General features: G+C 42.7%; 1 protein-coding gene across 1 annotated transcript in view; it reads right to left on the bottom strand.

The window, feature by feature from the left end:
* LOC139283424 (neural-cadherin) overlaps positions 1–23565 on the bottom strand; it is a 263675-nt gene that overhangs the window by 139029 nt on the left and 101081 nt on the right. Inside the window, exons 7-10 of the mRNA XM_070903433.1 lie at positions 18268–18410; positions 5240–5412; positions 1812–1980; positions 280–450 (exon numbers count right to left, since the gene is read on the bottom strand). Coding sequence (XP_070759534.1) covers positions 280–450; positions 1812–1980; positions 5240–5412; positions 18268–18410 — 656 coding nt within the window. The remainder of the gene's footprint in view (positions 1–279; positions 451–1811; positions 1981–5239; positions 5413–18267; positions 18411–23565) is intronic.

Raw genomic sequence — 23565 nt, 5'->3', positions numbered from 1 at the left:
CACGCAGGATTGCGGAAATGGAATACAAAAGAGATTTCCAGGCGACACAGATTTGTGAAGACACTCGCAATTAGTAAATGGCTAACGTTAGGTGTAGCGACAGCAATATCTCCTGTGATATTGCGGTCATGCCATCACAATGTTCATCAGCCTTTGTTGTCAAAACCAGTGAAGAAGTTACCTTCGTTTGCATGTGCTGTCTTACTGTAAGTTGCAGTGGGTTGAATTCGCTCGGTCACCATGCTTGAGACTTGAGAATTTGCGCTGATATCTACTTACACTCATATCGGATGTTCTCAAACTTGGGACTGTTGTCGTTCTGGTCCAGGATGAGGATGTTGAGCTGACAAATGCCAATCAGCGGGTCAGCTGCCTGGTCAGTGGCGGTCACCGTCACCGCGTACTCCCGTTGGCGCTCACGGTCAAATTTCCGGGCTGTCACAATTACTCCTAGAGACACGCAGATAACAAGGTTGATCAGACAGCTAAATCACACCGAGCACTGCTTGGTCTTGTGTCCCCCAGAGCATTTGCAATTTAACACCAAAATGATTTCCTCTGTTCGCCTTCAGCTTCAAGGCAAACTTTATAGACAGTACGGCAGCTGAGGAGCAGATCAGGGAAGGAAATGAGAGTTTTTCAGAGGTAGTTATCATCAAATCCAAAGGGAACTATATTCATTATTTATTTTAGAAAAGATTTTAGTGATGCCATTTACAATATTTCCTCCACTAAAAGTATTATTGCTTCTGAGGTAAAAGATATGTTGTTTGGCGATCATTAGTCTTTATCTCAATCTTCGACAAGTAACCTTCAGTACATGTGAACATGCAAACGCACCGTGATGCCAATGCATTTCCCTATATTTACATATTTACTTATCAAACAGGTTTTGAACCACCAATTTGTCTGACATCCGACAGCACAAGTATTGTATCCTTCCCGTTAGAGTTAAATGGTTTAGTATGTCGATTTCTTGCATACCAACTGCAAAAACAGTAGGCTATAAGGAATAGTATATAGCACATATTAACTAGTGTATAGTTAGTGGTATAGATTTGGGACACAGCATGTGTTTTAGATTTGATGGTTTCATTGAATTATTTTTTTATTTCTTGTGTAAAACGTTTTAGAAGGTGCACAAAATCACGAGCCAAACATATTGTGCTTCCTGACTTTTTTTTTTTTTTTGGAGTAACAAAAGTAAACTTTCCACCCTGCGGTTTTATGCCAGTTTTGAGGTCATAATCACCTCTGACCTTTGAGTCAAAAGTGTCACCTATTTTGTGTCTGACCAACTGTGAAATGTGGTCATCAATTCTTGAGTTATGGCCAAAGGCCTGTTTTGCGACATCACAGTGACATGCAGTGACCTTTGGCCTTTGACCACCACATTCTGATCAGTTCATCCTTACGTCCTAATGAACGTTTGTGCCAAATTTGAAGAAATTTCCTTCCACGCCTTCCTGAGATACCGCGTTCACGAGAATCGGACGGACAACGCGAAGGCGTAATGCAAAAGAGACTGGCTAGATTCCAAATGCCAGGAATGTTCAGGGGTCCACATTAACTTTTTCATTCTATGAATATTGTTCGATTACAGCGCATTTCATGATGCCGCTTTTAATCATGATCCTTTGTTTTAGCTGCAAAATGACAATCACTGTACAATTCACATCTTCAACATCTTAGCTGTATCAAGACTGATAGATATGCTTAAAGGGCCTGCATGAGAATCCCCACTGGGGAAAGTGTATTCTTCTGCATGTGTGCATTCGCGAGTCAAAGTGAGTAGGTGTGTGTTTTTGTACCGGTGTCTGGGTGTATGCTGAATGCTGGCACAGTGGAGTCTTTGTGCATGAAGCCGTACGTGACCCTGCCATTGGAGCCCTCGTCCGCGTCCACAGCATGGACCTGCAGAACAAACGTCCCCGCCGGCTGGTTCTCCAGGACTGACGTGCTCTCTCGGTACTGCTGACACTGAGGAGAATGAGACAGCGGGCAGAGGGGGCAGGTGGGAGGAAACTTAGATCGATACTCTGTTCCATCGAAACTGTAAGCAAGAGTGCGTGGGAGGTGGAATGTCTTGAAAGGACAGCTTAAAGATTATTTACTGGTGGGACAAAAAGTGTAACATGGACACAAAATAATGAGTGAATAAAGGAAGAAAGTAGGAAGCCTGGGCCCTGCATCGTTTCCATCCACATATTTTCTACGCTTGCTTGTCCTGAGTAAGGTAGGTTGGTGATGTGCTCACTGTGGCTCACTCCTAGTGCTTTGGTAAAACATGAAATATGCTGATCTTTTGGCATCCAGAGTGTTAAGTGCTGTCCAAAATATGTCTTTTTTGTTTTTGTATTGGAAATGGGGCCAACACTTCACAGAGAGCCTTCAGCAGTGTACCACAAAATAGCTGCAGTTGTTCACAAGGGCTCATTTTGAGTGAGATGTTACAAAAAAAAAAACATACTGTATGGATTAGGTACATTTCTGTCCACCAGATTTATGACAGAATGTTAGCACTACATCAATAGGAGCTGCATAGAAGGTAGTGACAACACAATATTTGTAGAGGGTTGTGGTGAACAAATGTTTCACAGACAAAATTTTACATATCCTCTGTGTAAGACCAAAAAAAACACAAGTTTAATACCTGTGTGTTTAACTTCCTGCGTCTCCACTAGATTTAACTTCAATGGAATTTTTAAAATTCAACCCTAAAACATTAACCTCTCCCTCTCCATTTAATGCCGAATTCTCGGAGTCATCACAGAGATTCATTCAGCGCTTTTTGTTCTCGGCGTGTTGCACGCTAGCCGCTCTGCGGCCGAGTTCTCAAAGATTTTGTCAGTCGCTGATGAACTTGTCAGCCACAGAAAGAGCTTTAATATCCTCATTTTATGCGCTGCCTGGGCTTTCTTTCCTCTCTCTGGTCTCTCATCTTCCTCTGTCTCCATCATCTCTTTTTCTTTTTCTTTTCCCTTCTCCCCGTCTCACTGGAGCGTTGATGCTGACACAGTGGAGGGGAAGGGGTCCCTCAGTACCTCTGGCTGATGCCTTCCTTTGACATCTAATTAATGACATGAACTTTTTATTTTTAAAATCTTCTCATGTTCCCTTACTTCCCTGCCTCTTCTCATTCATCCCATCTCCCATCTCTCCTTGTCCTCCATTCTTCTTCGACACCCCCCCCCCCCCCCCCCCCCCGTCATGTCGAAGTGTCCCTGAGCCAGACCCCAAAACCCAAGTTCCAAGTCCCTTCGCAGAAATTTGGACCGTTCCGGAATAAACCAATCTAACTTTTTCTGTTCCGATACTAATTCCAATACCTCAGCTCAGGGTACCGGCCGATAAAGAGTGGCAGTTTGATACCAGGGCCATCATTTAAATTCTGTAACCTCAAAGCATAGAATTCATTGGGTTACGTTTCATCTACATTTTTGGAAAACACTGAATTTTGTAATGACGCTGCCAGAGTAACTGTATTTACAGTGGATCAATCACATCTGACCAATACCCGGTCAGCCTAATGAAGCTCAGCGTGAGTCCAGTCAGGAAGACTGTTTCTTTCGCTCATTCGTTCACGTCCTTCTCTCTCTCGCTTCCTGTCTCTCTAATCAGCCGATCATGGGCGTTTACCCTCTCGCTCTCTATCCAACCAGATTTTCGTATTGCTGCTGCCAAAGCTTAAATCTGTTCTCCTCTCGCTCGCTCTCAGCCGTCATCACACCGAGATCTTCAGGATCCCTTGACCCCAAGTGGCGAATTCAGTACACTTACGCCACAGCAGGTCTGTCGGACGGTTATTTTTGTTCATGCTGTTCCTGTGTACTTTGTTTTCAACAGTGCAGTCTCATGTCGTGAGAGATGCGCTGCCTGATGTTTTCTGCCCTCACTTTCCTGCACAGTGTGCTATAAATGTCCGCAAATATAACACTGTACGTGAATGAACCTATAAGAGAGCAGGTAACAGGGGTATTGAAGGTTAATAAATAAACGCAGTCGACGCCTGCGTGTGTTTGTGTCTGTAGTCTGATATTTATGCCACAGGAAAAATGACTCTCTCGGTCCACTGATCCAGCCCTGAATTCCAGAGAGGCTACAGTGCGGTATATAAGATTGGGCATCAAAACATCAAAAGAAGATAAAAGTTTCTGCTCCAGCGTCCTGCTGCTGCCTGCCGGCGACAGAGGAAAAGCCAGCTAACCTCGGATGTCTTTTCTAATTGAGAAGCTCAACACGCTTTTTCTTTGGTACTTTTCCCCCTCAGTTTCTTTGTCTACCTTTGACCAAAGACACGCAAATAAAATGCTGTGGTTGTCCAGTATTTTCTCTTCCATCTATCATTATGCTTTTCTTTGTCACATACATTTTTTTATCTGCTTCATTTGTTGATTCTTGACTCTTTCATTTTGTACTTTTAATTCTGTCTTTGACTCTTTTGAGGAGGCGTGTCGAGTGGTGGGAGTTTGGGTTTTGTTTGACCGTTGCAGTCAGCATCCTGCCGGCAGAGAGAGAGAGAAAGGAATGAATCATAGTCTCGGAGTATGATGCCAGCAGGAGATTCCTGAGAGAGACAATCGACCAGGAATCCCTCTCTTCTCTCTTTTCTCTTGGCTCTCATCTTGTCGCCTGCCCCCTCTGTTTCTTCCTGTTAAGAGGTGAAGCCAAAAGGGAAACACTTGGCGCTCACTTTCCCCCAGGAGAGAGTGAGCGAGGTTTACTCAGAAAGCCCCCGCTCCTAGTCTTGGCTTGCGATTCTTTGGGGGGGAGGGGGGGGGCTTGAAAAGTCACCTCATTAAAAATTGAGACATGGCTACAAAAAGAAGAAGAAAAAAAAAAACAGGTGGAGAGACGTAGAGCTTCTGGAGCGGGTGGGTTGGGATTTCTGCCACATCCCTCAAAGCTTCAATTAAAAGAGCGGGAAGATGTAGGAGAGAGATGAGAGAGCAGAGACTAGGGTCAGGCCGGCTAATCGCTCCTCCAGAGAGGCGAGATAGAGGCTAATAAATAGCGGAGATAGACAGACAAAGGGAGGGAGACAGAGGACTGATGGAGGAGCGTTACATGGGACAGAGGCAGAAAAAGAGCTAGTAAAGAAAAGGATAGAGTGAGAGGTCGTTGAGATACATTAAGCAGAAAGAGGAGCAAAAAAAAAAAAAAAAAGGAGAGCGAATGGAGCAACACCGTTTCAAACACAAGCAGTTCATGCACTCAACAAAGTTTAATGACATCTCACCTTCTCAAACACAGGCTTGTTGTTGTTCACGTCGTCCACCCCCACCAGGACCTGGGCCGTGGATGACAGGGCCTGAGGTCCGCCCGAGGCGTTGTCGTCCGTTGCTGTGACATTGAGGACATATTCAACGCCCTGGAGGTGAGGGGGCGGGCTGGAGCGCAGACGGATCAAACCTGCAAGCAAACACAAGGATAGCAGCGGTTAGCGCGCAACGCTGTTCCTGACGTGACATCAGTAAACACCCGCCACCTTTTTTCCCCTGATTTAAATGAGGACTCACTTGAAAATCCCCTTTTACCAAACCCCCTTTCTTTTATTTGGTCTTCTCAACTACTATAACCACAGGGGACCTGGAAGGAGAACAAGTGCAAACACTTGGTTCTCAGTGTTTTAGTCGTTTGGTTGCCATGACATCATAATGTGTATTCATATGTGTAACTATCCGTGTAACTTAGTCTGCAGGGTGCAAATTACTGCTTTGGAATTGTAGGATAGGGGGTGCGATCCCTGGCTCCGTATGTCTGTATGAATGTCCAAATGACTGATCCAAATTCCTGTCTATTTTTTCACTCGAAATCTATATAATAAAAGGTGAAAATGCCCCCCCCCCCAAAAAAAAGAAGAAAAATCTTACAATGGTCCATTTACACACATTGTTTGTGTTCTTTAACAGGAATATGTATATGTATACGTATATGTATAATTTGGCAGTGATGACATCTCTGACAGACTTCCATTCATATTTTGACGTACAAAAAGTTCAGCTCCAATCCTGCGACTTCTTTTGCCATTTCTGTGAAAGTTTGGTACATTTTGATGAGGGGATTTTAATGCCATCTTAACACTACAGACCCTGCCAATTTAACTGACTAACCTCAAACTCTGGGTTGACATCAATGGCGCAGCCTTTACAATAATTGGTGCCGCTCACACCTCACACAGGCTAGAACAGATAATTAAGGCTGAGCTTGCAGACAATGAAAGGGTCTCTCGCATGAAAACCAACTGCTTTTTGCAAGAAAAAACAAACGAAAAAAAAACAAAAAAGAGCAAAAAACAAAAGCACAGGTGGTTCTGGGTCCCTCAAGTGGAACGCTTGAACACACACAGATAGTGTCTGTGAGTTTGAATGGAGGCGAACGTGGGAAGAGCAGGTGAGCAGTGCAGCAGCCAAAAACTGTGCTCGAGTGGAAGCATTCTTATTTTATAATGAGTCTGAAAAGTAGTGTTCAAAGTCCCCGTAGTTCATTAAATAGAAAGCTTTTTTTAAGCAAAATAAAAACAAAAGTTAGCATTTAGCTTTAAGAATACACCCATGGTAAATACAGAAGGGCAGGACTGGGGAGTTCTCTCTGCGTGGCTCTGAGCTACGGAAAAAACCTGAAGGTATACCCCCCCCCCCCCCCCCCCCCCAGAAAAAGGAGACAAAAGTTCCGCACTCCAGTTTTAAATATAAAGCTTATAAGATGCTGTTTTGCACTGAAAAGTGGAGCAGCTTGTCAAAGTAAACCTGGTGAAAACATATTAACGCTCCACTCAGTCAACCATAACCAGAAATCTACAGATCTTCAAATCTTTTACCAAACACAGATATACGCTAACAAAATGTTTGCCTAAAATGATCATTTAATTGTAAATCATTGACAGACACATATAAATTGTGACTGTAGTTATTTTCTGTAACATGCTGTCTGGAGAATTCCACCTTTCAAGCCCCTGGAGGGCTTTTTAGGCATTTCTCCGTCTTTGTGGAAGAAAAGAAACAAAATGTGTCTTATTCTGCCGACTAACTTGCTAAAAATGGATGTCACTGTAAGATATGAACAGCTCACCGCAAAGTAACCTTTTTAGGGATCAAAAAATGCTAAATCAATCAAAACACTGGGTTTTGGATACCACTGCTTGAGATCGCTGATTAGCTGTGTGTGTGTGTGTGTGTGTGGGTGTGTGTGTGTGGGTGTGTGTGTGTAGCGGACACAGCACTCTTGGCAACTGGGAGGTGTGAAATCTGAAGTGAAACGATGAAACAATCCACACAATCAACACAATACAATAGAAAAGTGAGAAGCAGGTTGAAAATAACCCACATCATCCTTCACACTCTTATGTGCTGTTGCACTTTTAGACAAGAAGAGCCATAAGTGAGAAAGACGTTTTGGGCGGACAGGCTTTCTTAGTTCAGTTCTTAGCTCAGAGAGAGACTTCATTAATTATCGCCACACAACATATGAATAGTGAAATTGATCTGTATTCCCTTTTAGCGCGAACCATTCTGGCATTCCATTTCATCCTGTCTCTCTCGTTCGGTCCAGTGTGGGCGTCTCATCTGCATCCCACTCTCTGCTCTGAATGACTCTCCTCCACTCTGTATTCATCGCACCCTTTGGTGCTCTGTTTGTGCGAGTGCGAGTGTGTGTGGGCTAAAAGTGCAGACACACTTATTTCATCCTCCTTATCTTCGGAGGCAGGGGCAGGTGCTGTGGCTGTGGCGTTCATTCGCTTGCTGTTTCACAAGAGACCCCTGGAATTGGAATCATATGTACACTTATCACAGATATGTGCGTGTGTGCTATTCATCTTTCTATCTCTGTTTACCAGACCAAGGGAACCGATGAGGCAGATTACAGCTAAGACTATGAATGATTTTTATTACTTTTTTTTTTTTTTTTTTTTTTTTTCTGTTTCGTGTGTGCGTGCGTCCGCAGCTACTGCACATGTGGAAGGAAGATTTGCGTGAAGTGATTTGTAGATGGGTCTTTGGGAGTGAATGATAAAGGAAACAGGAGGAAGCAAAGAGCAGAATCTCTGTTCGAGTTAATGCTGTGCAAGTGCGTATTGCACATTGCAGTACAGTGTGCATCTTCTGTTTGCTTTTGAGTGTGCAAGTGTGTGAGGATTGGATGGAGGGGGTGTCTGCCTCGAGGTGTTTGCCACAATGGCTGGTTCCCTAGCACTTCTGTCCATGACTGAGTGTGTGTGTGTGTGTGTGTGTGTGTGCGTAAGAGATAAAAATAGACAGGGAGGGAAATAGAGTGCGATAGGGAAAGATGATTCCAATTTACAGCCATAGAGGTGTAAGGGGAGGACGTTTTGCCTCAAGAAGGACGTGTCACATACATCGTGTCAGACACATATGAATGCATAAATATACTTACACACACACACACACACACACTCCCACAGTAAAATACACGAGTGCACACAAACACTTATATTCAGCAAACGCTGCCGCAAAAGGTTTTGCCGAGTACAATAAAGTCCAGGGTTTTTTTTTTTCAGGCCAGACTACAGCCAGCCAGCACTCTGTACGCAGAGGAAGTCCAGGTTCAAATCCTGCCACATGCATGCCGTTTTTTAAGCTGTTTTCAGTTTTATTAGTCTTGCAAAGTTGACCCAATTTTCACAACATTCAGCACGCAGCAGACATGCTCTGTTGGCTCAGAATTTGTGATATCCTTCAGCACTGCGGAACACAAATGCTTTTAATATTGAAGATACATGCAACATAATTCCTTAACGCCTCCTGCTAGAGTGCAAGGTTTTACCTATTATCTCCACACACACACACACACACACAAAAAAAAACTACTTATAACCCTTTTGTGTCAAGGGATTGTGATCCTTGTAACCATTGCAACTGTGACACACAAAAGAAGCGGGTGGCAAAGAGGAAGGGACCCTTAAATTCCTTTGAGGAGTATTTCAGATTAAATTATGTGGCCATCAAAAAGTCTGTGCTACGTTATTAAAACACACAGTATCACAGTGCCTCGCTTCGGTTGTGTTTGTTACATTGTCAAGCTCACACGGCACCAGGCTCAACACACCCACATCCAGAGCCTAACTATGCGTTGGTCTTTGCCTCATATCTGAGGTGGTTGCTCATGGACTGGATAATGTAGAGACTGGTGTCTCCTAAGCAGTTGTTTATTGCGGATGTTCTTCACCCCCCGGGACACAGACCAGTACCAGTAGGGACATCTGAACATGTGCCGCTGTATTATTCAACTGTTCCCTTATGGTCCGTCAGGGGAACCGTCAGCTATTATCAAACCAAAGCCTTTAACCATAACCAGTTTTTTTTTTTCTACGCTGATCATGCTAAAATAAACAGATCAATGCCCTGATCCCAGCTCAGTGGATCACCTGATATGCCTGCTCAGCATCTTAACGCCCATTCACTTCACGGAGCGTCCCAATTAAACATATTCCATACATCTCGCTGCTGTTGCTAGCTAATGGTTTATTTGATATGTAACTTTGAAGAATTTACATATATTTTTCAACAAACTATTTATTTTGGCATTTTTACCTTGAGACTGGCAGAAAATGTAGGGGGGGGGGGGGCGAGGATGCTGGGACTACGTGGTATACCCTCCAAGTCCATTCAATCACAAGGACGCCAACAAAACCCTTTTTTAAATATATGTAACATGAGAAGCCAAACTTCCCAAACACGTCGGGATTTCATTTTGTCTTTGCGCATATAAAATACATGACTAAAGAAAAAGTAAAGTAATATAAGGAAACTAGAATAAATCAACTAGACCAAACATTTTATGCCAACTTTCAATTCTTGACAGACGTTTTTCGGGTGGTACTCAGAAAGGCATTGACGTTCAATACAACCCTATTGGCTTGGTATTGAATCTGGGGCCTCCACCCCTCCAGAGCTCCCCTTAATATGATTTGACTGAAGCCGATTAACAGCCTGGCAACTTTAGCGGATATGTATGACACGCCGTTTGGACCTAAACCTTTCCTTATAATTTGTACCCATACTTGAACCACCTACTATGCTGTCTTCTGCATTTACAGTAATGCATTGAACAGCAGTGTCAATATCATTAGACTGAGAAGACCTTTATGAACCGTCTTCAATGTTAACTTCAAGAGCATGACCCACTCTGCTCCTTCTTTCATGCCGACAAGGCTTTGAATCAGGGACGATTATTCCACGCTAGCGTTGCTGATTTTCGGTTGAAGTTTGGTCATTTCAACAGCTGGATGTATTGAGGCCAAACCTCCCACCTGGACACCTTTATTACGATAAAAAAAAAAAAGAAAAAAAGCAGTTTGCCCATACTCTAAAACAACCGTAGCCTGGATGGTTTGCTCCCAATTTCTCATTATCCAAACCCAAATGGGCTATTGTATGGTGCGCGGCTGGGGCTGATAGGGATGGCATTGTAGAATGGTACAATGAGATTAAAATTGGAACAATTGCATGCTGCAGAAAGAGCGGCCGACTTGGGTCAATAAAAACGGGTCATAAAATATAAATAAATACATCAGCTATCCATTCAAATGCAGATTATTTCAATACTACAATTAACGTTGACATACATTTTATCTTTAGGGGCTATTATTATGAACAGTACAGTAAACGCTGTGTCTGTATATATACAGTATGTATGAGTCAGGGATGTTGTTACACTGCTTTTGTAGTGCTCTATAAATTACAGGGACAGTCTGTACCAAATTTCATGACAATCCATCCATAAATTGTTTTCCCTATTTCACTTAAAACCACAAATGTCAACGTCATGGTGGTGTGCGGGGTAAAGTCTGGGAACCATGAATGTCTCTGCAAGTTTTTTTTCCTGACGGATGAGATGTTTCACTGATGTTTGACTACAGGAAAAATGAGGCAATCACCAAAGTCATTAGACTTCGTCCTCTGGGGACCATGAATAAATATTTCAGGACAATCAATCCAATTGTTGTTAAGACATTTCAGTCTGAACCAAAGTGGTGGAATGATTGTCATCCCTATAGCTTTGCTGCTAGCATGGTTAAAAACTGATGCTTTACTTGCTCAGGTTTTAGAGATATGCACCCATTCCTGGCAGAAAACCTTGTTTCAAAACCTGGACATTTGAACCATCATCTCCAGTAAATGAGGAAATATGTTTTTTTTAAATAATTGAATCATTTTTATATTAGTAATTTGGGTTAACAGATCCTTTACACTAATAGCAGCAGTGCTGCAGTAGGAAAAATAGCCATAGTAATGGTAGCAGTAGCAGCAGAATGTAATAGGTACAGCAGTCGTGGTGGACAGAAATAGTAGTAATAGTAATAGTCATAGTTGTATTTGGATTTCTAATATAAAAGAGTCGGACTCTTGGTCCCTAGAATCATGAATTAGAATAAAAAAAAAATGTGTATATCCATAGCAAAGATGCATTAAGAGTGTAAGCACTAGTCCACCCTCCTCTCTCTCCACCCACGCTGCCCCAACAGCGCCGGGGAGTGCACTCATGCTTAATGAATTGAGACAGGAGGCCAGATAAATGTGACCAGTTCAGTAGAGGCAGCGGGGAGACAAAGAGAGAGGCTACGGCCTGCTCGCTATGTTACATATACGGGCAGCTCCGGAGGCGCCCTCCTCTCTGATCCCTGCTTCACTCCGCCTCTGGTTGCCATAAACATCTAATAGGGCCTAAAAGCCTTAGATGAGCGCAACACATGCTGGGTAAGTGGTCGAAAATGGGACATGGAAAAGGTTTTAGGACATTCCAAGAACAAAGCATACAGCGAGCGTCTTTTCGAATCTATGAGATATGTGTCCCTGTATCTGGGTTATGGCCATGTGCGTGTGTGTCTCTGGATGTGTGTGTGTGTGTGTGTGTTAGCCTGTGTAAATGTAGATGCATACATATGCACGTTATATGGTTTTGTCTGTGTATGTGTAAGTGTGTGTGTGTTACATGCATGCCTGTATACAGTGTAAGGGTGTGTGTATTTTTCCCTGTCTGCCAATGTTTCGGTGCACGTGTGTGTTACTATGTCAGCTCATGTGTGCACTTGTGTGTGTCTCTGGTGTGTGTATGAATGTACAGTATATGTCTTATGTATAACGGCATGCCTGCATGTTTCTGTACAAGTCAAATTTTATGTGCATGGGAATGTTTATTATTTAATAAAATATGTGCAGTGAGTTTGACACTGTGTGTGTGTGTCTGTCTCTGTGTGTGTGTGTGTGTGTGTGTGTGTGTGTGTGTGTGTGTGTGTGTTGCTGCTAACAGAGCCAGCACATATCATTGCTTATCGGGGATGGAGAAGATGTTTCTTCGGGGGTCAGTGAGCAGCCGTCACTTCACATGAAGGCAGCCAGGAGGGAGGAAGTAGAAGGACGAAGCAAGGGATGGGTGGGAGACAACGCAGAGGACGGAGGACACAGCGGTGCGGGGGGGGGGGTGGGGCGGTAGTAGGAGTGCTTCCTCCAGTCAGCATCATGCCAAGAATTGGAAGTTGGGAGGAAAAAAAAAAAAAAGAGGGCAAAGTGAAGAGAAGGGATGATAGAAAGAGTGACAAAAAGAGCTTTTAAAAAAAAAACCCTAGGAGGACGCGGAATAGTGAAGGAGAGAAAGACAGAATAACAATGTATTTTCCAAAGGGAACTAAGGAGAAGAATGAGGGCAAAACAATGTGGGTTTGTTACATAAAGCTGGGATCAGACACAGGTCAGCACATCAGACCAAACACAAAAAATAGGAGGCGAGCAGTTCAGGAGGAAAGACTTAATAATAGAAATAAAACAAGACGACAGGACCACGAATGCTACCCCATCACCGGCTACCTAGGAGTCTTCACCGAAAACAAACTCAGCTACTGCCTGCGTCTCAAGGAAGTGCTCTTTCTTCCGAAATGCCATAAAACTTAGCAGAGAAAAAAAAAGGAGCTGATCGAAGGCTGTTTATTCGCGCCAGCATTTCCCCTTAGTTGTCAGTAAATACTTCCTCCCCTCCAACGGAGCGGGTGTTTCTGTATTTATGGGTTTTAATAGGAAGAGCGTGATCATCATATTGACCGGCCTGCTCGGCTCTTAATGGGTGCCCTAAATCTCAGGGAAACACACTGTATTCTGGGGTGAGTTACAGGCAAATTAACATGGAGAGGGAGGCCTGCTCCTGCTGGAAGGGAGGAAAACAATCGCTTGAATGATTGTCGGACATTTAGGATGAGTGTGTGGGGGGGGGGGGGGGGGGGTAATAAACGATTTTCATCAGTAGCAGAGAGAGAAAGAGATGGGTTGGAAAGGATGGACGGCATCCAATGTGTTCGCCCTCCATTATAAGATTCATAAAACAGTTTTAATGACCAAATATTGGGCTCTTTGAAACAAGATATTGGATCACATTACAAGCATTATGGTGTCACCCTTCTGGCTCGCACAGACACATTGTGCAGCGCCTTTGTGTGCATCTGCATTAGGCTCACCTCCCTCTGTGTGTGTGTGTGTGTGTGAGTGTGTGTGCGCATGTGTGAATATGGATGTATGGTTGTCAGTTGATTTACTTGTAAATCCATCACTACCAAGGGTGTGCATGATACAGACGCGCACTGTTACAGAGACATAGAGGACGGACGCAGCAGCACTCTCAGAGCAGTTCAGATTTGTGTTGCAGAACCAGAATATCTCTGTGTTACATGTGTAGTCGTCTCGGATAGCCAGACTTCTCCACAATGTTAGCCATCTATCCAAATCCTACTTCCACTTACAGTATAATTGCATTGTAGAACTGATGTACATTAAATCGATAATTCGACTTAATGTATATCAGCTTTTTTTGAGGACATATGTGGGCCGACTAAAACTTTCTGCACATACAACAGGCATGTCCAGTGTTCTATAAGGCAATCATCCACTCTGTTCTCTGCATATCCATCACTGTGTGGTTTGGACAAACAGGACAGGAACAGACGACAACAGACAGTCAGGACTGCAGGAAGAATCGCTGGTGTCAACCTGCCCTCCATTCAGGACGTACACATGTCCAGGGGCACCAAACATCACTGCAGACCCATCACACACCCTGGACACAACCTGTTCCAACTTCTCCCCTCTGGTACAGAGCACTGTCCACCAAATCAAAGACACAAGACCAGTTTCTTCCCACAGGCCATCACTCTGATAAACAGCTCAAATCAGTCACATAGTGCCGATAACCCTTTATTTATTTTATATTGCTTACAATTTACAGAAACACTTGATTTGTATGCAGACGTTGTATGTTGTTGCTTTTTATATATATACATATATATATATATATATATATATATGTATATATATACCCCTATTTTTTCACCTACTTGTATGTATAAAATAGTTTTTATTATTATTATTATTATTATCAACAAATGTAAATAAAAGAATCAACGTGTCAGTGCATCTCTCAATACCTTCTGACTTTGCCAGCCTGCCTACGGCCCTCAACCCCAATCCCATCCCTTGCTACTAACGACAGGAAGCTTAAAAAAAAAAATGGCCCACAAATGTATAGTTTCATTTAATTTTTTTTTTAAAAAGGATAACTTCCTAAAACAGTTGGGCACTGTAGTTTTAAGCAAGCACTACTACACTGGGCAGCTGTGGTTCGGTGAGCAGGTTTTCCACTAATTGCAGGGTTTTGGCGGTTTGGTCTCCAGCTTCTCCTGTCTGCATGTCAAATTGACAATGATCAAGACACTGAGCCCCAAATTGTGATGGTCAGGCGCTTTAATTAGTAAATGTGCCCCATTTACATAGCACTTTTACAATTCATTCATAAACATATTTCATTTAATTCATTAATTAATCACCTAGTCTAATAATCATCGTTAGAAAACGCTGAGAAATGCACATCAGCAGCTCCCAGAGCCCAAGGTTAGGTCTTCAAATTACTTAACCACCAGTCCAAAACCAAAAGATATTCAATTAAGAATAATTTCAAACAGAGAAAAAGCAGCAAATCCTGACATGAGGGAACTAATCGCTGCAACTCTAAGCAGGAGTAAATACTGTTTTTGTTGGGTACCATTTTCACCTGCAGAGAAATACACAATTGGTGCGGCCGGTGTTTGGCAGATGTATTAAAACATATATACAAATAGTTTGCTCGGAACAATAATGTGTGTCTGAAAAAAAACAAACATCTAAAGCTTTGCTGCTGGACACAAGATGTCTCCTACGCCACTGTAAAGTACATTCTTAGTGTTTGTTTCTCAAGTTTTCTGCATCACGCTTGTAATTGGACCGGGATTGGCTTCCAAACGTTTTTGTGATGTCACAAATCATGTTCTTAGGCCCGCCCCTTGAAATCTGATTTTTAGTGAGCTCAGAGAAACTTTCCACTTTCAGCAGATGAATGTGAAAACAGTCCTCTAGTGTCAAACTCTTTGCACATACAGTACATCATTCTGCACAGTGAAGCTCAAATGTCCGACTGTGGGAACAAGAAGAAAAACACATTTTTTGGTGGAGGGGGGCTTTAAAGGTCCACTCATTTTGCCTGATTAGACCTCTTTTTAGGACTGTGGACTGTGTGGGTGTGCACAGACTGGGTTTGATTGACATTAGCCACAAACTAAAAACACTTGTGTTGAGGTTCAGGGCCTTCAAGTCATCTATCAATTCCAATTTCAATTTTCTCTGAAGACATTTTGACATGTCACACCAACAAGAGCCATGGAAAACATGAACTCAATAAATAGTTCCATCTATTAAAACTGCATAGGCGGAATTGGGTGCTTTTAACTGGCATCCCCCAGGACCCCAATACTTATTTTTAAAAAGCACGAATTAAATCAGAAACAAACAAAATAATGACATGAAGTTATTAGGAGCAAAGTCATTGACAAAGTCATGAGAAATTGGGATGAATAAAGCGCCTGGGGCATAGTTCAAGTATAAAAAGTATACCTCTGGGATCTGTGGGTACCCCAGTCGGTAGGTTAATAAAAATTAACGATGGCTGAATTCGATTTAGCTGCTCCAGTTCCATGTTCCCGGTATTCTGGCTCACTGTCACTCTGTCACGGCTCACTGGGACACTTGAATGGGACGGGGCCATCGTCAACGATATTAAGTATCACCTGTGCTCTTTCTGTTGTGTCAAAGTCAAAATGTCTGCTGTGAAAAAGCACCTCTTAGCTGGTTCCAGCCTCTAAAATCGAAAGATGTGCTACTTTTCTCTGTTTTAAATCAACAAGCAATTTGAAGACATCACCTTGGCCGCAGTAAATTTGCTGCCAGGCTGCGCGGAAACTTTACCACAAAAAAAAAAGAATCCATAAATCTATAGGCTATGTGTGAGGTGATTACCTCGAACTTGGTACAGCCTGTCCGGGCTGCATCTTTCTTCTTCACTCCCCATTACGGCCAAAACAACAAGATATTGATGTTGGACTAAACTAGGTCATCAGTACAGAAGTTGATCATTGGTTTAGTTAATGAAAAAAACAAAACAATGGATTAATCCACAGTGAAAATAATGGTTAGTTGAACCTCTAGTCAGTATTATCTTACAACAGGATGTCTTACCCTTCCTACTCTTACTTTAGTGATCCTATGGATTAACACATGAATGGCTGAATCGATCAGCGTGTACTAAATACCAATAATGTGAATAGATGGCACTGGCATCCAAATTGCAGATCAGCATGCACGTGGAGTCATAGATACAAATTTGGCAGGCAAAAATGGAGGATGTCCACCGTCCGGACAGACATTTAACTGCTGAACTTCAATACGAAGCTAATCGCTGTGAGGAAAGCAAACTCGAAATAAAAAGTTAACCTTTAATGGCCGACGAACGACGGGCAGAAATTTGGTCCATGTGACTGAATGCAAATGTGAGCCCCAACAATGTAAAAGGCAAAGCAAGCCTGCGCTCATCAACTGATAGCCCGATGGAATGGAGTCATAAGCTACAAGTCTTCTCTCCCTGCTCGATAAAATGACTGCCGCTATCAGCTGACAGTGAATGTCAATGCTGGTGAACAGAGGAAACTGTGCCTTGAAGTTTTGAGTAATTAAATTTGTAAAAGTCATCAAATTACCCTATAACACGATACGCAGATTCAGAGGGGGTTGCAATTTACAAAAGGGTTGAACCACTATGAAACTGCCACCCACCCCACTTACCGCATGCAGACACACACACACACACACACACACTGCGTCATTAACGCAGTTTCCTATTTCACACTGCTTCTGGCATTGCTGCTCCTGCCTCAGAGGAAGTTGAGATGTGTGACGATAAACCTCAGATGATATTCTCTTACAGAGACACAGTGGAGAACGCTGCTCACACTTTGGCTGATTATTCTAACGTCTCCGTGACACGACCTGTCGGGATTTAGATACCCTTGACAAAGCTGCTCGCAGTAAGAGGAAGGCTGGTGAGGCGTCCTCAACCACAGGGTAGCGGAGACGGTGAAGCACATAAAACGCTATACGCTATATGTGAAGCTTTTACATTTATACGTAAATATAGACAGCAAAGCAGGGCGAAAACTTTCTGCCGAGTATTGCATTTATAAAAGTGTGCACACACAGACAGGCAGGCAGATGCAACCATGTGCCACTGTGGAGAGACAGAAAACACATTATGGTACCAGTAAGGGTCATTAAAGTCTTGTCTCTCTTATGCTGCTAGTGAGAACAATCATATTCTCAGGATGCCCCCTTAGAATTTGGTCTGTTTGTGGGTGTTTCTCAAATGTACAAGACAAGTGGTTAACAGGAAGACACATGTGAGGCTAGACAAGGCAAAAGAGAGAAATAACAACAAAAATGGTAGCAATACTGATAAGGTTAAGTAATTAACAGTCAAATTGAACAGATACGTTTAGAAGTCACATGTTGACTGTGTATGTGTGTGTGGGAGTTGTGTGTGTTAGGACATAGGGGGAAGGATTCTGGGGAATCATTGGCTATGGAAAGGGTGAACAGATTAACAATATATGATAGAAGATAGATCAATAAGTATGCAGACAAATCAGTATATGACTAAATAATTAAATGAACAAACTAATGAATAAATGAGTTCATGAGTGAGGAGGTTCTGTAGGATTCCAAGTTGTTTGTTTGTGTATGGCATGCACATGAAGATGTCCTTCAGTGCCATACTTGTGTGTTGTGGAAATAGGAATGAACTCATGAGTAACTAAAAAAAAAAAAGTAACAAAAAATCATGAATACTAATGTGCGGATAAGAAGAAGAAGAAGAAGAGGAAAGGACAGATCCAACATGTCTAACCTTTTTGGCTGTCAATGACGAAGTTGCCATCCTCGTTTCCCGTGGTGATCTTATACATGATCCCGTCCCCATCCGGGTCCTTTGCCAGCACCGTGGCAACGAGTGTGTTGGGGCCCGCGTCCTCCGAGACGAACGTCCGATATCTGACAAAACACGCGCAAAACACACAATCAACACCTCCACAAAAGTGGACGTGAGACACGTGCTTTCAAATCAATACCATCTAATTCATGTTCGACCAGTCGTTCAACGTGTCAGCACATGGAACAAAGGACATGGAAACCTGCTGCACCCGCATGAGAATATTGATTGATACGAATCACAAGTGTAAATTCATTTACAGAGCAACCAAAATGCACCAGTACTTTCCCCCTCACTCACTACAGTTATTCAGTGAAACAAACATGAATAGAAAAACAAGAAAAATATGATGAGAAACAAACTTAAATGCCACAACTCTAGGATGGCAGGCATTTAAGACCTCCTGGGTAAATTACACTGCATGTGCTAGAACAACTGCTCCGGCAACTTTTCCTCAGAGTGGCTGTTTCCAATGCGGCTTCATTTGCTCAGGTCAAGTAAGTAAATGAAATGTTTCAACTCTTTTGTGTTCATTCGCCCCTATTTGTGCCATTTCTTCAGTCTCGCAGGTGGTAAATATAGCAAGTCATAGCGAGTTTCTTCAGTCTGCGTGAGGCTTCCATTGAATGTTGTGACAAGTGAGACTTTCTCTTAAGCTAAGTGGTCCTCAGCTGTGATCCTCGGCGCACAATACTGACACATTTAGAACTGGTTTCCAATGTGGTGCGCAAAGTACACGTACCGGAGATGACAGTCTATGTTAAATGTCACATGTTTAATGTGAGAGGTATTTTTTCTAAACTGCCGCTTTCCCGTCACACCAGCTATTTCATTTCAGTCCTGAGGAGCAGGATTCAAAATAATCTTTAAAAAAGTTCACTTTTCGATACTATTCTTACACACAGAGTACTACACAAGACGTACAGAGAGTTTTCCACCGGCATCACAGGCTTCTGCCACACAACATCACCCACCCACCCACCCACCCTCCCTCCCATCACACCTACCATCATGAAATACCTGCAATCTAACAACTTTCAAAGTGACAAAGTGAGAACGCCGGGCAGGGTGGTAGTGGTGGTGGTGGTGAAAACTAGCTTGTGATATCCCTACAGTAAAACGAGTCACAGTGGGCATAGTGGGAGAAGTTCTCAACACAGCGCTCGTCCTCTTGTGTTGTGTTGGCCACTGGTCTGCATCGCTATCCTCGAGGACATTCCGAATGGCTGAACCCCAATCACAAATTTAAGGATATACAGTGTCATGTCCTGGGCTGGCTCCTCAATGAGTGGACGAGGGACAATGGGGGAAGAGTGCATCCTTGATAGCATCTTAGACAGCAATGCTTTAACAGTTCAGTTTAAGCATTTAAATGATGCTTTCCTGAGCAGTGCACACCGGAACCACGTCCTTACACTACAAATGGAAGGTGAAAGACACAGCACTCATGCTCATCTATGAATTATTATAATACTGCACAAACAGACAGAAGAAATACTATCCCATTGGAGTGTTATGCATACGGAAGGTAAGGACTCGGTATGATGTACTAACAAATGTCGGTATTTGATCATCTCTATCAGTATTTTAGTACATATAACCCATTCAAGCTAAACTTGGCTCGACATGAATTTCTCATCAGCCCCCGCGTACCAAACCGAGCTCTTGCTCTGAAATTCCCCTTCAGTTTTGTCTTTGTATCTCAGAGTAGCACTTTGAACTTCAGCTTTGAACTCTCTTTTTACCCTTACACATGCATCTCTGTCCCACTGACACGCTTGAAAGCCAAACTTTTCTTGAAAGGCACGGCCTCTCTACCTTGTTGACATGGAGGTTCAGGCTCTACATTCTTGGGATGCATTCCGGCTGCTCCTGCGGGAACTGCAGAGTACAACATGCCAGCCACTCTGGGTCATGAGTGAAACATCAAGAAGCACCGGCATTGGGACAACGGTATTTTAATTAATAGAATATTACCGCAAATCTTCAACGGAGTAATGGAGAAAAGATTCAAAGATTGGTTCATTATTTCGTTTATTATAAACATTTGGAGAATTTGCAGGGTTGACAGCTCCGATGATTAAAACAGCGCAATACCATATATATTAGAAATGTCTATATGGCATAACTCATTTTGTTATTTTGGAAATAGGCTAGCATAAATGAGCAAATATAAAGCTGTTATGTTAGAAAGCTTGTTCCCAGCGTAGTTTCCCTTGGTTTAAAGAAACTCTTCTAGAAATGAAGTGTCAGTATCCGGCGGATTGTATCAAGAAAATGGCATTCGATTATTGAAAAATCTAGAAATTAGTTGGTTTCTACTGAAAGTGATTTTCTTTCACTTTTCTGATAAATTGCATACTGGAAAGTCTGTTCACCAAAATCACAGAGACGTTTCTTTGCTTACCCTTCCTGGTATCTAACCATGCAGATGGTTTCGGCTGAGTTGACGAGGTTTTTTGACATTCGTCTCTGAAACGGAGGTGGTGGAGGTGGACTGTATTCACTGAAAAACACTTCACATCAAGTTGTCATTTCAAAAATAATGTTGGGGTTACTCGGGACAATCCACACACTGCCGACCGTTTCCAGTGGGACGCCACCTTTGCGGGGAAAAGTGTTCCCAAGGACAGATAGACTTTCACTATCTCGTGATGGCTTACAGAGCTCTGCATGGTCAGACACCTGCTTACATCTACTGCAGCCCTGTATTACCAGCAGGTCTCTAAAGTCTGATCAGGGTTTGCTGATTGTTCCTTGATCTAGGCTTAAAACAAAAAGGGGACTGTGCTTTCTGAGGTTGTGGCTCTTCAACTTTCGAACTCGCTCCCTTTGGATTTACGATCTGCAGACACTGTGGACGCCTTTTTAAAAAGCAGCTTTGGACCCACTTGTTCAGGCTTCAGACCTTTTTTTCTTTTTCTTTGTATTTTAACATGTTTTATATCTGTATGTACATTAGATGCTTTATTTGTTTTGTGAAACACTGGGTGACGTCTCTGCTCTTGAAAGGTGCTATACAAATAAGGTTATTTACTTACTAAGTGGGGAAAAAAAGCAATTTGGGCAAACAGAGCCTTTAAGTAATTGTAGGTACTTTTTACTATAGACCAGAGCTTCAGCCTGACAGACTGAAAAACAGACCAGCCAGCCACCATTGCCTCTGTGTGCATGCGCCTTTTTAAATATTGAGCTTAAAGCTGAGAGATGTACTCTTTCTGTTGTCGTTCATCAATGACTCATTGCCTGCCCACGTGTGCGTGCACATTCAAAATGCTGGTCTAATAACTCTGACAGCCTGACACAAACGTACATCCATCTGTCACTCCGCCCCGGCGACGAGGCCCATTCATTTTTCACCGAAAACAAGGCACTCTCATTAGGAGTTGAACACTGTGATCATGTTGTCACTAGCGTCTTTCTGCCGCAACAACTGGCAACTAGTTCTGCCTGGGAAGATCAGTGATGTGCCACTCGTTTGCTCCGTTCGGAGTTTCAGCTCGCACTATGCAAGCCGCGCACTTCCCCTTGCTGATCAATACGCAAGTCATCTCAGGGAAGATGCTGTGCAGTGTTTCTTTATCATGTAATTTCTCTCAGGGTGCATAGGGCACATTGATCAAACGGCATCCACTTGTGGTCTAAGGAAGCTATTTGAAAGATCATTAGATAATTGCTTGTATTTATCTCACCTGAAAGCCAGAAAGAACTAAGGCCTCCTTGTGCAGCCTGCCTGCAATTTGACGGCAAAATTACAGATGCTGTCTGTGCAGTTGAATTCATGCACGGCTCTTTCACACGGGCCACTAAGCCTCTTTTGTCCTGACTCCCCAAATGAACTCTGCGTCTGCATTACAGATGCAGACAGAGTCATCATTATAGATTCAAATGGGAGTCGGCTTACAATTAGGCGTGCGACTACAAGCTGGCAGCTGATGTTGCATCGGTCAGCGAGGCATAGGAACTTTGCGATGAACTTTGCTGATAACTTCCGCCATCTTTTGGTAGTGATGAAACAATTAGTTGATTAATCAATTATTCAAGCAGCTGATCAGAGAATCAAATATTTTTGATAACTGATTGCTCATTTGAGTTATATAGTTATATATATCAAGCAAAAATGTTAAATATTTTCTGGTTCCAATTTCTGAAATGTGAGCGTTTGTTTTTACTGTTGCAAACTGAATATCTTTGGGTTTTAGATCGCTCGCTTTCTCCAACCAACAGAGGTCACCATTTTACATTTTTTCCTGATATTTTGAAGAATAAATAATTAATCAAAAGGAAAAAAAAAAAAAAAAATCAAGAGTGAATTAATAATGGCAATGATTGAGTTTGATACTGGAACATTATTCATGGAGAGCTCACTACTTTCCGTAGAAAATGGCCACTGGGAAAACTCGATCTACTGAGAAAGATTATGTGCTACGATCAATAGCTCCAGAACAGCTTGCTGAGTGGATCTTGTGTTGACATTGTCAGAAACAATTAGTTAGTTCCGGTCCTAATCTACGGTGATTCGTCTGTCTTGCTTGCACATACTTAACCCCAAAAACATAACAGTCAATGTGCACAAACTCTGTGTCCTGCACGGCATATAAGTAGACCTGTACGTACATTGCTGACCATTTCAAAGCCAAGCGTGGTGTTAATTTCGTAAGTACACACGAGGAGATACTGGTCGACTGCTGTGGCACATTCTTCAGGAGGCGTTTTAAGGTTAATCCTACTTGACACTCACGTCATCCTAACTTCAACGAATACCTCCCTCTAATGCTTTCAAGCAGGTGCTTGAAGGCGAGAGGGTGAAGAGAGATCAGGAACGGATCCCTGCGAGGAAGCGAGGTGCCGTTTGCAATCACATTTGCGCTCTACCACAACTCTAATTTGGCCCGATCAATGTTGCAATCAATTGAAAACCGCCTCAGACATACACCACCACACACTAATTACTTTTTAACCTTTTTGTTTTAGTTTGTTTTCAAACTGTTAATCTGGGGAAAAAGAAAAAAAAAATGGATGTGTCCCTTCGGCCAGTGCCTGATGTCAATTGTGAAAATTAATTACTGAATTTAATTGTTGAGTTAATTGAGTTTATCCAGATAAGGCGGAGATGGTGAATGGAGAGAGAGGGGTATGTTGACTTGTTGGGGTCAGGTCCGTCAGCTGATCCATCCAACTGCTGCTCACTGATTGTGTTATTTATTTGCTGGAATG

Source organism: Enoplosus armatus, chromosome 1 (genome assembly GCF_043641665.1).
Source record: "Enoplosus armatus isolate fEnoArm2 chromosome 1, fEnoArm2.hap1, whole genome shotgun sequence".
Classification (NCBI taxonomy): domain Eukaryota; kingdom Metazoa; phylum Chordata; class Actinopteri; order Centrarchiformes; family Enoplosidae; genus Enoplosus; species Enoplosus armatus.
The sequence above is the reverse complement of the archived record's forward strand: the minus strand, read 5'-3'. Positions and strand labels throughout refer to the sequence as shown.